Raw genomic sequence first — 17,895 nt, 5'->3', positions numbered from 1 at the left:
CGTGATTGTTTGTTTAGATATTTTTATCACTGCACAGCTATTGAAAGATCATAATATCACTTAGAACTACTGCTTCCTTCAGGTTTTCAATTTACACTACAAAATCACTTAGTAGCTGAAATAAATCCAATTTCTTTGCAGTCAGTGAGTCTCTGATCGCATGTTAACTGAACACTGACAGCTAGGATGGATGATGTATGAATTACTTTATGGACAGACAGACAGACAGACAGATAGATAGATAGATAGATAGATAGATAGATAGATAGATAGATAGATAGATAGATAGATAGATAAATAGATAGATAGATAGATAGATAGACAGACAGACAGACAGACAGACAGACAGACAGATAGATAGATAGATAGATAGATAGATAAATAGATAGATAGATAGATAGATAGATAGACAGACAGACAGACAGACAGACAGACAGATAGATAGTGCTGTAGAAAAGTATTTGCCCTCATCTTAATTTCTTCTGTTTTTGTGTATATCTCATCCTAAATTGTTTCAAAAATTCAGACAAAATCTAACAGCATAATCTGAGTAAAACAATATACAGTTTTTAAATTATAATGTTATTTATTGAAGCAAAAAGGTTATCCAATACCAACTGGGCCTGTGTGAAAAATTATTTGCCCCCTTAGTTACTAAATTCCCAAATCTATGAAACTGCATTCATAATGGGGTTAAGCTGGACTAGACACACCCAGGCCTGATTACTGCCAGCCCTGTTCAATCAAATCAACACATAAATAGAACTTTTTCAGCAGCATGATGTTAGCTAAAATGTCTCATGCAGTAGCACAATATGCCAAGGTCAAAAGAAATTCCAGAAATTATGAGGGAAAAGGTGAATGAAATGCATCAGTCTGGGAAGGGTTACAAAGCTGTTTCAAAGGCTCTGGGACTCCAAAGAACCACAGTGAGAGCCATTATCTCCAAATGGAGAAAACTTGGCATAGTAGTGAACCTTCCCAGAAGTGGCTGACCTTCCAAAATTCCTCAAAGAGCACAGCGACGACTCATCCAGGAAGTCACAAAAAAGCCAAGGACAACATCCAAGGAACTGCAGTCAAAAGTGGAACTGTTCGGAAGACAGGGGTCCTGTTATATTTGTTGTAAATCAAACACAGATTCCACAAAAAGAACATCATACCTATGGTCAAGCATGGTGGTGGTAGTGCGATGGTGTGGAGATGCTTTGCTGCTTCAGGGCGACTTGCAATAATTAAGGGAAACATGATTTCTGCTCTCTACCAGAAAATCCTAAAGGAGAACGTCCGGTCATCAGTCTGTGAGTTAAAGCTCAAGCGCAACTGGATTATGCCTCAAGACAACAATCCAAAGCATAGGTGTAAGTCCACCTCTGAATGGCTCAAAAGAAGCAAAAGTAAAGTTTTGGAGTGGCCTAGTCAAAGTCCTGACTTGAACCTGACCGATGCTATGGCAGGACCTTAAACAGGCAGTTCATGCTCGAAAACCCTCCAATGTGGCTGAACTAAAGCAGTTCTGCAAAGAAGAGTGGGCAAAATATCAACCACAGCATTGTGAAAGCCTGATCTCCAGTTATCGGAAGCGTTTGGTTGCAGTTGTTGCTGTTAAAGGTGGCACAACCAGCTATTAAGTTTAAGGGGGCAATTTGTTTTTCACATGGGTGATTAAGGTGTTCGATAACTTTTTTGTTTCAATAAAAAATATATATATATATACAGGTATATATTTGAAAACTGTATTTTGTGTTTACTCAAGTTGCCTTTGTTTTATGTTATATCTTGTTTGACAATCTAAAACAATTTAGTATAAAAAATACAGAAAAACAGAAGAAATCAGGATGGGGCAAATACTTTTACACAGCACAATAAATAGAGAGAGAGAGAGAGAGAGAGAGATAGATAGATAGATAGATAGACAGATAGATAGATAGATATTTCAACATTAATTAGCTCTGTTATAATCAAGGTTTTCATTTTTGTCACTATATTATTAAATATAGCATGCCATTGTATTCCATGTCCATTGGAAACACTGATGCTTGTTCAAGCCATCTGTCAAATGAGTACCAGACAAAGATGCTTTGCTTTGCTCCTCCTGCCTCACTGTCGTGCTTTGTGCTAGCACAATAGATTTCAATTAGGCCCTTTGAGGCCTTTATTTTGATAGTGAGAAATGAATAGAGTCAGAGTTTGGCAAAGCAAACAGTAGTTGGGGGTAGGCTTTAAAGCTAATTTCTAACATTTATTTTAAGCACTGAACAAATTAAAGCATCTAATTCTCTAAACTTGTGTTTAATGTGTGGATGGTAGTTCATAACCATACAGTAAAGGAAAAACATGCTTATGAGGATAGCCCCACTTCATACTGGGGGCCCTATTTCGGAATGCTGAGAGGATTATTGGTTGCCCCCTGCCCCCCTTTCAAGAACTATACACTTCCAGAGTGAGGAAAAAGGCTGCACCCTGCCCACTACCTTTTTGAACTGTTGCCTTCTGGGCGATGCTTCAGAGCTCTGAGCACCAGAACCGTCAGGCACAGGAACAGTTTTTTCCCTCAGGCAATCCATCTCATGAACAGTTAAAACTGCCCCATTGAGCAATAACTATGTGCAATACACAGTTTAGTCTTTCCATATTTATCCAACACATCCAACCTCTTCTGCCATTTCATTCCTGGGAAAAACAAAAAACATTTGCACTGTACGTAACAGATTTGTATTTGTACTGTACATAACAGATTGTATTAGATTTGCACTACCCATGTGTATGTGTGTATGTGTGTGTCTGTACGTATGTGTATAATTAGTTTTATTTTTTATTATTATCTATGTCTTGCTGCTGTTTTTGTATTGTTTTTGTATTGTTGTACACTGGAAGCTCCTGTCACCAAGACAAATTCCTTGTATGTGTAAGCATACTTGGCAATAAAGCTGTTTCTGATTCTGATTCTGATTCTATTTTAAGAGCACTAAACACAGGGCCAGGCCATAAGTCATAAAAATTCAGTGGGCATGGCCATGAAGTTTTGGTATTTTCATGCACGCATGCGTTAAGTCTAGGTGCAAGTGGGTTTGCCAAAATTGCACATGCTAGGTGCTAATGGGCTGGGTCAAGTGCAATTTAATTCGGAGGTTCTTCTCCAGCACCGCCTATTCTATAGTCCATTCCCTGTCAAGCACTAGTGATATAAACAAAGACAGCACATACATGAGAAGTTGGTAGTGTAAATGGACTGTATGCAATGAATAAGAAGAACAGAAATATGGATTTACGTTCTTTTGTGCATTAACTGCGTCCTTGATGAAATGTCAGGCTTCTATGACAGTGGCATGCTCCTTTTATATTCATGAAAAATGTGGTTCTCATCAGGATTTGGATTTAAGCTCTGTTAAATTATAGAGAATATAAGTATTAATTATTATTGTCTACTGACACACAAATCATGGCTAGTATTAACAGTGATTGTTTCGGAAATATAATCAAAATAATGAAGTGGTCAAAAATATCATACCAAAACAAAACCAAACATTTTACTCTCTCTAACTTCTACCATCGACCCCTTTTGCACTGACTTAAAAATCACTCTGTGACAACAGGTGGAAAAATACCAATACAAATTTGATCATAAATACAACTGTAAATATAAAAATAATAATAATAATACTAATTTAAAAAAATGACCTAAAGTTAGTTTAAAACAAATCTAATTTTTTGGTTTCATAAAAACAGCTATAACAGTGATTGTCAGGGAATTAATTTGATGCTCCACTATTTTCAGAGTTTGGACATGAACTTTATTACCACCTGCTGGGGGAATCTCCAAACTGCAAATGCAGAAACTGAGTTTAAACTTTGCGCTGAAAACAGACGTGCTCTGAAATGTCTTAGTGCAATGACCTTTTTCTCAGGAAAATAGCAAATTGCGCTTTGTGACACTTAATTACCACACAATACACCACAGATAGCGCAAACACTCCCACCCACGCCCACTTGCGCTGGCATGAAAATTGCATTTAGAATTAGCCCTCAAACAAAAATTGGATAAGACCCGGCACCCCGTTTTAGTGCATACTCACGAAAATAGAGCCCTAGGTGTCCTTAACTACTATTAAATATGAATTTTAATTCATAGGATTTGATACAATGCACTTATTGTGTACATATGTGTTCTTACATTGTACTTGTATTTTAAGTAAAATTACAAAATATTTTTTTTTCTAATTACATGTAATTATATTGTTTATTTATTTATACACTTAAGTCTTAATTTGCACCCCTGTGTAAATAATATGCAATTAAATAATAGAATATATATATTGAACAAGCACAAGTCCATTGTGTCAAATGCAATTTTATTGAAAGTACATAGCAGTTAAGAGCAGCTATATGTGTCACATAAATGTGACCATACATGTAAGTACTGTAGTACAAATCATGTGTAAGAACTTTACGCAATGCTGTATTCTTGCATTTTAAAAATCTAATTTCCTCGTGGACCCCTTTAATTTTAAAATAATGAAAAGAAGAGAATCAATTAGCCATGGAAAAATATTGTACATTAGCTCATCCAATATTCTGTGACATTGTCCATTACTTAAGCAGCTGTTGAAATTTCACAGCTGACATTCTGGTACAAGATGCTTTCCCATTTCTAGCAGATGGGACAATGCTTCTGCATTTCTACACAGACTTCTTCATTTTATTTATCACAGGCAGCATCCTTATCTCAAACGAGTTCAACGCGAAGCTGTTGCTTTAGTCCTGAGAATACTGCATTCTAAAATTAAAGATGGCTCGTTCGATTTACCATGACATTGCTTCTTTTGTTTGTTTCAGACAAACATTTCACTTTGAGATTGGAATACAGACGTGCTTAGGTGCATGGAGAATACACACTGCCAGAATACTGAGTTGTTGTTTTGTTTTGTTTTTTGTTTCAAGATTTATTCCTTTTAACAAACAGCGTTTTCAAGGTCTTTTTGAGAAACATTAATTAAACGTGAACTGTACGTTCGATTGTTGTCCGAACTATGGTGCATAAATGCTTTTATACCAGCTTTCGACCACTTTTATGCAAAGAGATGATTAGTGAACTTCAGTTTGCGAGCTGTTTCAGCTAATTTGATGGTAGACTAGATTATTTTTTAAGATGTTTGAAGAAATTACATTTAATACTTCTAAACAAACAAAAAAAATTTTGATTTATGGGGTTTGTTCAATAATAATAGCAAACACCATTATAAAATACACTGATCAGCCACAACATTAAAACCACTGACAGGTATAGTGAATAACATTTATTATCTCGTTACAGTGGCATCTGTCAAGGGGTAGGATATATTACGCAGCGAGTGAACAGTCAGTTCTTGAATTTCATGTGTTGGAAGCAGAAAAAAATGGGCAAGCGTAAGGATCTGAGTGACTTTGACAAGGGCCAAATTGTGATGGCTAGACGACTGGGTCAGAGCATCTCCAAAACGGCAGGTGTTGTGGGGTGTTCCCAGTATGCAGTGGTTAGTACCTACCAAAAGTGGTCAAAGGAAGGACAACCGGTGAACCGGTGACAGGGTCATGGGTGCCCAAATTGCTGAAAAACTTAATGCTGGCCATGATAGAAAGGTGTCAAAACACACAGTGCATCACAGCTTGCTGTTTATGGGGCTGCGTAGGCGCATACCTGTCAGAGTGCCCATGCTGACCCTTGTCCACTGCTGAAAGCACCTACAATGGTCACATGAGTGTCAGAACTGGAACATGGAGAAATGGAAGAAGGTGGACTGGTCTGATGAATCACATTTTCTTTTAGATCATGTGGACGGCCGGGAGCGGGTGCGTCATTTACCTGGGGAAGAGATGGCAGCAGGATGCACTATGGGAAGAAGGCAGGCCAACGGAGGCAGTGTGATGCTCTGGGAAATGTTCTGCTGGGAAACCTTGGGTCCCAGCATTCATGTGGATGTTACTTTGACATGTACAACCTACCTAAAGATTGTTACAGACCACGTACACCACTTCATGGCAAAGGTATTCCCTGATGGCAGTGGCCTCTTTCAGCAGGATAATGCGTCCTGCCACACTGCACACATTGTTCTGGAATGGTTTGAGGAACATGACAAAGAGTTCAAGGTGTTGATTTGGCCTCCAAATTCCTCAGATCTCAATCCAATTGAGCATCTATGGGATGTGCTGGACCAAAAAGTCTGATCCATGTGGCCCCACCTCGCAACTTACAGGACTTAAAGTATCTGCTGCTAACGTCTTGGTGCCAGATACCACAGGACACCTTCAGAACTCTTGTGGAGTCCATGCCTTGATGGGTCAGAGATGTTTTGGCGGCATGTGGGGGACCTACACATTATTAGGCAGGTGGTTTTAATGTTGTGGCTGATCAGTGTCTGCTGTTTGCTGTACACTGGAATTGCTTTATTTGTTATAACTTGAAGTCAAAAGAGGTATGGTAAGCTAGACATCATGTATTCAAGGTGATATTTACAAACCATTATGTAATATTGAATATACTGTATGTAACTGAATTGAAATGTAACTGTCAGGGAGAGTAGGAGGCTGTTCAGTAAGTCGTCTCGTGTACAGAAGTAATGGAGATAATCAGATCTTCGGTTTTACAGGCAGATTTGAGACTGGCAAGGTGGAAAAACAATGCTAAGTACTCTAAACCAGCCAATTACGAGAAATAACTTCACGGGCAATTCATGGCCATTTCATGAGTCAATGCACAGCATATTCATTCAGTATTTATGTGCTTGATGGAGAAGAGATACTGAGTGTCTTTAACTGGGATGTGTAGCTAGGATTTTTTTTGCATTTATCTTCAGATTTTGTGAAGAATCTGTGGAATTCTACAGATTAGAATTAAATATGGGAAAATGTTTTCAATGGAGCTGAGAGTACTGCACTCATATTGGTAGCTACAGTGCAAAAAAATTATTTTCTTAATTTCAGTATTTCTGGATCACACTGTGAATTTGTCATTAGGTGGAAAGTTCTGCTGATGAAATCGGCCTGTGCTTACCAATATCCACAGAGTGGTGACAAAAGCGATTTTTTTTTAAGTTGTAAATTATGTAATTCAGTCAACAGGAATTCATATTTTATTAACCATATGCCCTAACCCAAACCCCAACCCTAAACCCAACCGTCAGTGGAGTAAAACTGTACATTTAGAACGATAATGCAACCTCCAAATCATTGCTTACTATTGATTATGTGAATGCGATTACTTTCCTGGTTTCCATGGGACCAGAACCATGTCTCGCAGGTTGCTTGCACAACACACTATCAGTAATGCCTAGGGTTGCAAAATTCTGGGAATTTTCAAAGTTGGAAACTTTCCGTGGGAATTAACGGGAATATATGGGAATTAATGGGAATTAACGGGAATTAATGGGAATAAACTGGAAATTTGCAAAATTGCAAGTTAGCCTATAACAGGGAACTTAAATGTTGTTGATAAAAAATATCTTGCAGCATAATCTTGGTTAAAACAACCAGATTTAATGCAAATTCAGTTGAATTTCTACCCTGCGCATTCCTCAATCACATGCACACAGCACACTACTTACTGCAGGCTACTTACTACTTTACTACAGCAGGACTATTGAAGCCACACTACTGCATGTGAGCCCAAGGACTACATCCAGTCAAGTAAGTTTTGATGATATTACTAGGGTAAATATATTTGATCTATGGTATTAAAGTTTAACTAGCAAACACTAAATCAAAAAGTGTTTATAGAGTAGCTAGCTAGCCAGTAAATCAGATATGCTAAATGTAAGCTAGCTAACACCATTTCATTGACAATTTAAGAGGCTAGCTATCATGGTGCTAGCTAGCTCAACTATGATGCTTCTGCCTTCTGCTAGCCAGTTTTCTGTTATCATACAAGAACATAGGTTATAATTTGATTTAGCATGCTGATTGAGGAGTGTTCATCTATTCATATAGCCTATTTCTATTCATTTGTCCAGCATCAATTGTAAAAATATTTTTACTATTCCAGAATATTCCAATTGTTTAACTAACTATTTATATATCTGTGCATGGCATTGCATTATTGTTTTTTCAATGCTACATGCGCCATCTGATGTGTGGATACATTTCACCTCAGCCAATGTAGAAGGAAAGGCTGTGTACATTTGTAAATACTGTGCAAAGACCTATGTTAAGAATGCCACAAAGATGCAGCAGCATATAGCCAAGTGCCCAAAGTTTTTTCCAATATTTCCAAAATTCCCCAGCTTAAATTCCCATGGAAAGTTTCTGGAAAGTTTCTGGAAATTTTCCGCCCCTTTGCAACCCTAGTAATGCCAGATGGAAAAGTGATAATTTTGGAATTTATGCAAAAATGTCTGATTGAGGACTTGTCAGTAATTTGGCATTATGGGTTTGATTTCAGGGTACATGAACTTTCAAAAGCTACTTGTCAATTTTCCGTGTGATCATGTTGGAAAACAATAGGTATAAATTTACTTTAGAAGCATAATTTGAAATGTTAATAAGACTTGTTTTCAAAGAATACAGTATCTCTTGAATTGTGTTTACGTATATTTCTTACCAGGGGTGTGTTTCCCAAAACCATCGTTAGCCAACTATGGTCTCAGGTTCCATTGTTACCAGTATAGTTCAATGATTTGGTGTTTCCCCAAACCATAGTTACAACGAACATTCACAAACAGCATTGCAAAGTTGTGTGGTTGGAAATACAGCTCCCCACCTGTGGTTAGAAGCATAGTTCCTCATTAGTTTGCTAAGTGGACATCATTTGACTTCACTGAGGCTTCTATATCTTTCATTCCATGTATTTCTTTCATTCTGTCAAGACTTTGACAATGTTTACATGCATTTAAAAAAACTGTTTACTGCAGAGTTTTCAGAGAGTGGCAATCTGAAATGGCACTAAGTTGCGGGTGCAGCCATTTAATGGATTAAAGGCTGTCAAGCGAAAGCGCTAATAAACATGGTTTCTGTCTGAGTTTAAAGCTTATGTGTCCATGTTAATGCATGAGTGAAGTATATGGTTTTGAAGAGTGAGCATGTGCGTATGTGCTCTCATGTGTCGGGGGAACCCCGAAGTTTGATGTAAAGGGAAACCACTTTTGCAGCAAATGTAGCTGTCGCATTACACAGTGCACGCTATTTGCGCTTCATGCTTTTGCGTCTTCAGCAGCTTTCGCACATTAAACAGCTTTCTAGGGCATGTGTAAATTAGCTTTTATCATTTAATATTCCTGGAAGTTAATACTCAACCCTCCTGAGTAACGTCATTAACGACAGCTCTATATTGTTGTACCAAACCCTGGTTCGAACGGTGGATGTGCGACATAGTTACTACAGTTTCGGGGAACAGTCATGTCTAGCTAGTTAATTTCTCCAACGATGCATCGTACTATGGAGGCTAAGCAGTGAGATACATTGTTGTACAGGAAACGCATCCCTGATTGGCAAATTGTTTTGTTTTGTTTCACTAAATTTAGTGAGGTTCATTCTTAAAACATGAACAAAAAAATGCCAGTTGGTTAAGAATTTTAATTGATTCAAGATATATTCTCTGAAAAAAGTCATACATTTTGCTACTCATGTGAATTTATCTTGTTGTAATGATGAGTTGAGATCCATGTGCAGCTTTTAGTAACAATAAATGTAGTAATACAGACAGGCAGAGGTAAATCACCAGCAGCAATAATATCAAAGGCAGTCCAGAGGGATATTCAATAACCAGGCAAGAGGTCGGGGCAGGCAGCAGACAATCACAGGTTAAATCCAGATAAACAAGGCAGTAATAGTAGGCAGGCAGCAACGGATCAAAAACAGGGTAAACAGTCCAGGATAATACACAGGAAATGCAACAAACTCAGAAAACGCTCAGAAATGTCAGCCTGGGCAAAACAAGACTTCACAATGACAGCGAGTGAGAGTGAGACTTAAATAGCTGCATGAATTGGAAACAGGTGAACAGGTAAGGAGATTATGGGAAATGGAGTCCAGAGAGTTAAAGTCAATCCCCAAGTGATGTAGCCCTCTGGTGGTGAGCGGGAGGAACAACAAAGGCGGGATTCATGACACTTGTTTTAAAGATGTTTAGATAATTTTTACTTGAAAACAAGATTTAAAACAAATCTGATAACGACAATTATTTTTTCCAGTGTGTAAGCACAATCAAATTAGCTACAATATAACTAGCCAATGCTAGCAAGAGGATCATTAGAACTTTATGAATGACAGGTGTTCCAGTTCGCTGGAAGTATGCGGCGCTTTCTGTGGAATTTTAGGTCACAAATTCCATGTGGACCTGTGTATAGATAATGGCTGAAATGCTGGATTTCAGGATTTGTGTATAAATATTTTAAAGACATAGACCATACTAGACCACAGTTCAAATGAGGTGATCAACAGTATGTCTGTATGCCACTATTGCCACCCACTCAAAACACAAGGGTTTATTTTGACATTTAGACAAAGCCTGACAAAACTATTTTAGGAAAATAAAGTCTATCAAAATGAATTGTTGACCTTTATTTGGACAATGAATTAAGGATAAGATGGTTTGTTGACTTAGCAACAATGATTACTGAACACTGTGTGTGCATTATGTGTTGTTCACTATTGTGAATTTCAATAGAGGATCTTTTAATTAGCTGTAATTTTGCAAATGCCTTCACCATAGCAATGGATTGCTTTAATTGGATGGTAGACAGAGAGACATTTGAGCAAATTATATTTTGTACTTTACTGGGGTCAGATAAAATGGTCCTATTGCTCATTTTAATTTAAACAAACTACTATGCGTTTTTGTGTGTTCCTTGATTTTGAAATGAACTGAAAGCATTTTTAAAACCCTTATATTAAAGGAATAAGCCGCAAGAGGCCATTTTAAATCAGTTTATTGTAGTATTTGCTACTGATATTTAAATCAGAATTTATATTAAAAAATCTCACATTTTAGACATTTACAATGGCATTGAACGTAGCTCATTCAATCAGAATTCAGAGTTGGAACTACCCATTTATAAACAATAAGCCACTCTGTTGTGTATTTTGATTTACAAAAACACCAGACAGTGTGACTTCCAAACTGTTAGTGGATGTTTTTTTTCTTTCCTCTCTGATTTGTTCCCGTCAGCTTAATATGAGTTCATTCTGCTCATGAAATAGACCAGCACAGTTCAGAGCTCTCCGGTGTCCCCCAGCCCAGACAGAAAGCTGTCCTGGGCCTGTCCTCACACCACTGGTCTCCCCCTGACAACCCACTAGCACCATGCTGGATTAGCTTAATGATTCACTGGCTGAACAAGTTCTGCTTGAGTGTTTTATAGAACAAACAGCAAGAGCCAACTACACTGCCTGGCCAAAAAAAAAAGTCACATACTCTAATATTTCGTTGGACTGCCTTTAGCTTTGATTATGGTGCACATTCGTTTTTTATTATGGTTTAAGTACCAAAAGTGTATAGGATCTCTAGAGACCCGAGGTATGTAAGAGGTGGCACTGATGTTTCAGTGATTGACTTGATTTACATTTGACATGGCTATTTGACGAAGAAACAACATCGAAGTAAACTATAGCAAGTACAACATATGAACAATATGATATGACTATTGACATTTGGGTGTACTACTGAAATAAAGTTGTGCATCTATTTAGACTCAACAAGTGCCTGAAAAAATACACATAAGATACACATAAGCTACACATGTATTACACATGTGTAGATTATGTGTTATGTGTAGCTCAATATGTGTTTGACAGTCTGTTGCATCTCATGAAATTTCAGTGTGAAAATAATGAATCCTGTTCTTGATTTGTCATGATTTGTTGCATTATCTTTTAAATTTATGAAAAATAAAACATCAAAATATATTTCATTTTATTGTTTTCTAATTGTCTTGAAAATATTTTTAACATTTTACACTATCTAGGCATTATCTACATACATTATATAGATATAAGTGCCAGGTCTCTAAAGACCCGAATATGTAAGTGTGTTTGGGAAAATTACCATGCATTTAAGGGTTAGTCCTAATTCTGTAAGTTCTGGTCACATTGTGCATGTGGAAATGCTCTTACCTTCACTATTAAACATAGCTGCAAGTTCTACTGTTGTTTTTTTAGGATGTGACTTCACCAAGTGTTTTAGTGATCTCTGATCACGATCATACAAGATTTTTTTCCGACCACATTTCTTCCATGAAGCTGATGGTTCACCACTATCCTTCCAGGTTTTAATAATGCGTTGGACAGTTCTTAACCCAATTCCAGTGATTTCAGCAATCTCCTTATTTGTTTTCTTTGCTATATGAAGGTGTAACGGTAGCTAGTTGGTAGATAGCTGTGCAGTGTGTAAACCTCACTCCCCTGGCATCAAGAGGCGTGCTAGCGACTGATGCTACGGGCTGTAGCCTTAAGCCTCCTCGTTAGCGAACCCGCCACCCAGATGCCGGTTCGAATCCCGCTTGGAGCGGGTCAATCAGGACCGGTTACGCAGGCCAATAATTTGCCCCTTCTGAAACACAATTATATCTTTTCCATGACCACAGGTTACATCTTCCAACATGGTTGTTTAAGAAATGAGAAGCTACAAACTGCATCAGTTAGGGTTAAAAGAATTGCTGCCAGCTGAAACATATTAATCACTGAAATAATGATCCATTCATAGACTCTTAAGTATCTGATTACACTATGTAAGACAATTTTTGGCTTAAAAGTACAGAAAATGGCTATTATTACCCACAAACTTTGCTTTTGTGACCAGGACAGTGATATTTTGAAATTTACCTATTTCCAATGAGAAAACGGGCGAATTTGTGTCTCTTCGTTCACATAAAGTCAGAAAAAAACAACTTAAGAATCCAAATTAACATGCATGTATACTAAAGTAATACAAAAATGACTACAAAAGATTTAGAAGTGAGTAGTTTTTCGAGATTTACGATTATACTGTAAATCACTTTCAAAAATCAGCCACCAAATGTAGTCTCCCATATACTGTCCATGGTAGCGGCATTCAGAGTCCAGTATATCCTGATGGAAGTGCTCGCCTTGCTCCACCGAGTACGTTCCCATGTTCTCCTTGAATTTATCAAGATGAGCATCAAGGATATGGACTTTGAGGGACATCCTACAGCCCATTGTGCCATAGTTCTTCACCAGAGTCTCAACCAGCTCCACATAGTTTTCGGCCTTGTGATTGCCCAGGAAGCCCTGAACCACTGCAACAAAGCTGTTCCAAGCCGCTTTCCCCTTACTAGTGAGCTTCTTGGGGAATTAATTGCACTCCAGGATCTTCTTTATCTGTGGTCCGACGAAGACAATGGCTTTGACCTTTGCCTCAGACAGCTTAGGGAAGAAGTCTTGAAGGTACTTGAAGGTTGCCGACTCCTTATCTAGAGCTCTGACAAATTGTTTTATAAGGCCCAATTTGATGTGCAGTGGTGGCATCAGCACCTTCCGGGGGTCCACCAGTGGCTCCCACTTGACGTTGTTCCTCCCCACAGAAAAAGCTCAATTCTGTTTTCAAACGTTTTAGTGAATTTTCAGCCAAAAATTCAGCAAATATTTGTATATCAAAATTACTGTAATTAGGTTAAATTGTATTAGGCTGTATCATATATGTGTTGGTATTATATCGGCCATCGACTAATATCCAGTGGAATCTAAAAATATTTGGATACTTCAGTCACAATCATTTTTTTACAATTTAATTTCATGAGATAATAAAATATCAAACCAAGCATCATTTATTATAAAGAAAGATAGCACAAGCACACCTTTCAAGATAAATTGCACAAAAAAATTATTTCGGTTTGAATTGATAAAACAACAGATATACTGTTCAAAAGGAAGACAAAAAGTATTGCAACAGTTTTTGGTTATCAAATGTTAGTGTAATATATCCATAGTTAATGTGATGAACTACACCTTGATTACTCTTCTAAGACACCTGTGTGAACTTAAGGGATACTGTCTTGTTGAATAAAAGTAATAAAAAATAAAATTACTCTAAACTGAAGTTAGTTTTTTAGAAAAGATCTAGCATCATGTTTTTTAGATGACACTTGGTTTGATATTTTGCTATCTAATGCAATGTAATTTTTAAGTGTGGCTTAAAGGTGCAGTATGTAAAATTCAGAAACCTTTGTTATTAATGACACCTGTGGCCGTTAAGTGAACTGCAGCCAGCTACCTGTTGCTCGTGCTCGTGCACACACTCCATAGGGACGCGAGCGAGTGAGCATCAGCCAAAACAATGACGTAACATACAAAGAGACTGAACGTGATTTACTGGCATTATGCTGACAGATGAGGTAGCATAATTATAATTACAAAGTTATAATTGTTTTACTACAAACTTAGAGACTAAACTAAAACTACTTATCAGCTAACATAGCATACTGATACACACATACAGCTACATACTACCGAACTATACCAGAGAGTTTACTGTTGCACTGCACTGTTATGTTGCACTATTATATGTTTTGTATGTCATATGTTGTACTACGATCAAGAAACCAGTGTATTTGCTTAAATTTATCCTGTATACCTGACTTTTAGTATAAAGAGAAGATCGTTGAAATTATTTGAAAGTAACGAAGCAAGGTAGCTTGCAATTCGTCAGCGTTAACAGGCAAGATCAAGTTAACCAAAATTACACTCTATTGGCACTATATTTCACATGCTTTGCAGTTATGTAATCTTACCTGTCCAATAAACGAACGCCAATTCAGGGTCGGTTTTGATCCCTAAAACCAAACAAAGGTCCCTCCAGGAATCAAATGCTCTGACGATGTTCACTCTAGTTCCCTATCTGTCACTCACTCGACATTGTGTCGATGTAGTGACACTAGGGGTCACTCTTGGGAACCCGAAACACCTCTGGTCTTTGATAAAAGGCCAGTGAAAATTGGCGAGTGGTATTTGCATACCACTCCCCCGGACATACGGGTATAAAAGGAGCTGGTATGCAACCACTCATTCAGATTTTCTCTTCGGAGCCGAACGGTCGATGCTCACTGATCTGAATTCCCACGGCTGTTCATTCACCTCTGCTGGATCTGATGGCGCATTTCAGCGGCTTCTCCCCCCTCTGCACTGGTGCACTGCAGAGAATGCCCCTGGGCGCTTCGGCAGAAATAAAAGAGTATATTCTAAAAAAGAGTATATTTCTCTAAAAGAGAGGCACACATGGAACGTCTTTTTAAAGACGCGTCTTTTTAAAGATGCCTTTCCGATTGTGTGTTATTCCTGGTTGCGTTCGTTATCTCTCGCCTTCTGACGGTCACGATCGCTGTCTTTCGTGTCTGGGTGCTGCCCACACGGAGACAGCGTTTGTGGATTGGTCATGTACTCATTGCGAGAACATGTCCATGGCAGCTATGCGGTCGCGGCTTGCCTTAAGAAAGCAAGCCACCCCAGCGGCTCCCCGCCTCGGTCCTTCTGCCCATGGGTATGAGGCCAGCGCGGCTAGCACTGGGGGCGATTTGGGGACCCCAATGGGACCACCTCCGCCGGATATCCCCCCACGGACCTCCCATTCCCCAGCACGCTTCGCGTTCGCACTTATGCCTCCTACACGCTACACGACTTTCAAAGACGTTGGATTGTGGTACCGTTCAAATTACACAACTGTCTGTCTTGTCGTGGAAGTCGTAGGGTTTTCAAATTACACGAGGAATCGGCGACAGGGGTGAACACATTACAAAACATTTCACTATTGACGAATCCCCGACAACTCTGCCTGGACTCCAAATTATGTTTCACAACAGAGTACAAGCGAGAAGTGATATGGGATACAAAATCAAATGCATGATCATATGTTATGCATTTCAGAATATGAATGTGCATGTTTTTAATCGCCTAAAGGCATCATATATTTTATTGGTTACAATATGAAAAAGTACCTCCTACTGAAAAATCTACCTATTTGCTTACCTGGCTGTCCAAGGGAATTGGCAGTTTCTCTCCAACTCTTCTCTTTCTCCACCCGGTTGTGGTACAGTTCAGAGGAAACATCAAATAGGCACTGGTGCTCCTGCCAGTGTTTCACTAATTTTTCCTCCATTTCTTCAGTCCAATGAGACTTTCTTGATACCACAGCCATGCTAGTTGATTTTCTGTTGCAGGTACATCAGGACTCCTCCCACTGAAACTTCCCGTGCCCCGTTTCTTGCTCTTTCATTGGCTGTAGGTCAACAGTGCAGTTGTATTCAGTCAAAACACATTTCACATTGCACAATTTGGAGTCGCAGACAGGTCCAGATATTTAACATTGTAGATATCTCGCTGACATCGGCGACACGTCGGCGATTCTCTTAGATCGCGTCTTTGATAATTCATACATTGCGAACGTCGCTCACGGGAGCGAGCTCCGATTTGCCAATGATCTCGGGCTTTTGGCGGCAATCTCCACAAAACTGTCAGCGAGTGAAAATCGGGCCTAAAATCATGTAACGTTAACTCGGCATTAGCTAGACGGGATTCAGTATATACATTTTATTTGTTATTTTTTTGGCTTACTCTGAGTTTGTGTAGGAGTTGGTGTTGTGCTGGGAGCCGGATGTTTGCTGGATTCCATCTCTAAGATAACGTTAGCTAGTGTTGCAGACTGTCTGTTGACACTGTGGAATAGTGGAAGAGAAGCTACTGTCTGAGGCAAGGCTCTCGGGAGCGCGCATAAACGTCACATCCTTTGGATTTTCCCAGCAAAATTGACCCGCTCCCTTTGCATGAAAATCAGGCTACAGGCTTTAATAGGCAACCTAGGAAGTCCGGGAAGGGCTAATTTTTTTAAGTTGCATTACAAGCCAATCACACATTGTTAAAAAAAAGGCGAATATTACATGAAAATTGTTACATATTGCACCTTTAAGTGTCCAAAAACTTTTTGAGGCCATTGGAAAACCCTCTGGGCTCCCTGCCCAGTAGGTGGCAATATGCACAAAGAATGTGAATCGTCAAAAATCAAAAGAAGAATGTGAAAGTGAAAGTTAAAAAAAAGGTTCTGGTCATCATTCACTTGCATTGTGAGGACCTACAGAGCTGAAATATTCTTCTGTAAATCTTTGTTTGTGTTCAGCAGAAGAAAGAAAGTCATACACATCTGGGATGGCATGAGGGTCAGTAAATGATGAGAGACTATTTATTTTTGGGTGAACTATCAATTTAAAATGTTTCAATAGGCTTGGGATGGTACTCTAATTCAGACAGTGCTTCTTCATTTTTTTTTTCAAAGATTGCTTATTTATTGTTTTTTTATCCATTATCGACTCTCTAAAATTAAATATTTTGAAAAGGCAACATCCACATCATAACCCTGTACTTGTGTTTGTGTTTTTGACAGGAGCTGGTGGGGAGTAGTCCTCCTCAGAGGAACTGGAAGGGAATCGCCATCGCATTGCTGGTCATCCTGGTCATCTGCTCTCTGATCGTCACCTCCGTCATTCTGCTCACACCAAGAAAGTGCCATTGTCTGCATGCCTCTCAAATACAAAAAAACAAAAAACAAAACAAGATAATCAATACATTGTGCCGAGCATTTGTAGTCACATACGTGATCATGTCATCCACACTCTTTAACTTTGTATTCTTCAGACAGAACTGCATTTGTTAGATCTTCCTACATTATCATTATAAAATCCTATGGTAAAATGCAAAAGTAAATAATTAAGTATACACCTGTGCGTATACTTAACACATTACATCTCCAACAAAATATCTTCGTTTGGGTTCCACAGAAGAAAGAAAGTCATACACATTTGAGATGACATAAGGGTTAGTAAATGAGAGAATTATCATTTTTGGGTGAACTATTCTTTCTCCTGCTTCCATTCCCCTGCTTCTCAGATCTCAAAAATGCTCTAGTTATCTCACATATAAAGTCAG

General features: G+C 38.5%; 1 protein-coding gene across 3 annotated transcripts in view; it reads left to right on the top strand.

Annotated features, from left to right (window-relative positions):
* The window catches only part of dpp6b (dipeptidyl-peptidase 6b), a 182,431-nt gene that overhangs the window by 97,875 nt on the left and 66,661 nt on the right, over positions 1-17,895 (top strand). For 2 of the 3 annotated variants that reach the window (XM_051700839.1, XM_051700840.1), the window contains exon 2: positions 17,354-17,469. The exons of the other annotated variant lie outside the window; for it this stretch is intronic. In XM_051700839.1, coding sequence (XP_051556799.1) covers positions 17,354-17,469 — 116 coding nt within the window. The remainder of the gene's footprint in view (positions 1-17,353; positions 17,470-17,895) is intronic. 3 annotated transcript variants of the gene reach the window in all.

This window comes from Myxocyprinus asiaticus, chromosome 6 (assembly GCF_019703515.2).
Source record: "Myxocyprinus asiaticus isolate MX2 ecotype Aquarium Trade chromosome 6, UBuf_Myxa_2, whole genome shotgun sequence".
Classification (NCBI taxonomy): domain Eukaryota; kingdom Metazoa; phylum Chordata; class Actinopteri; order Cypriniformes; family Catostomidae; genus Myxocyprinus; species Myxocyprinus asiaticus.
This window is presented reverse-complemented; position numbering and strand designations above follow the sequence as displayed.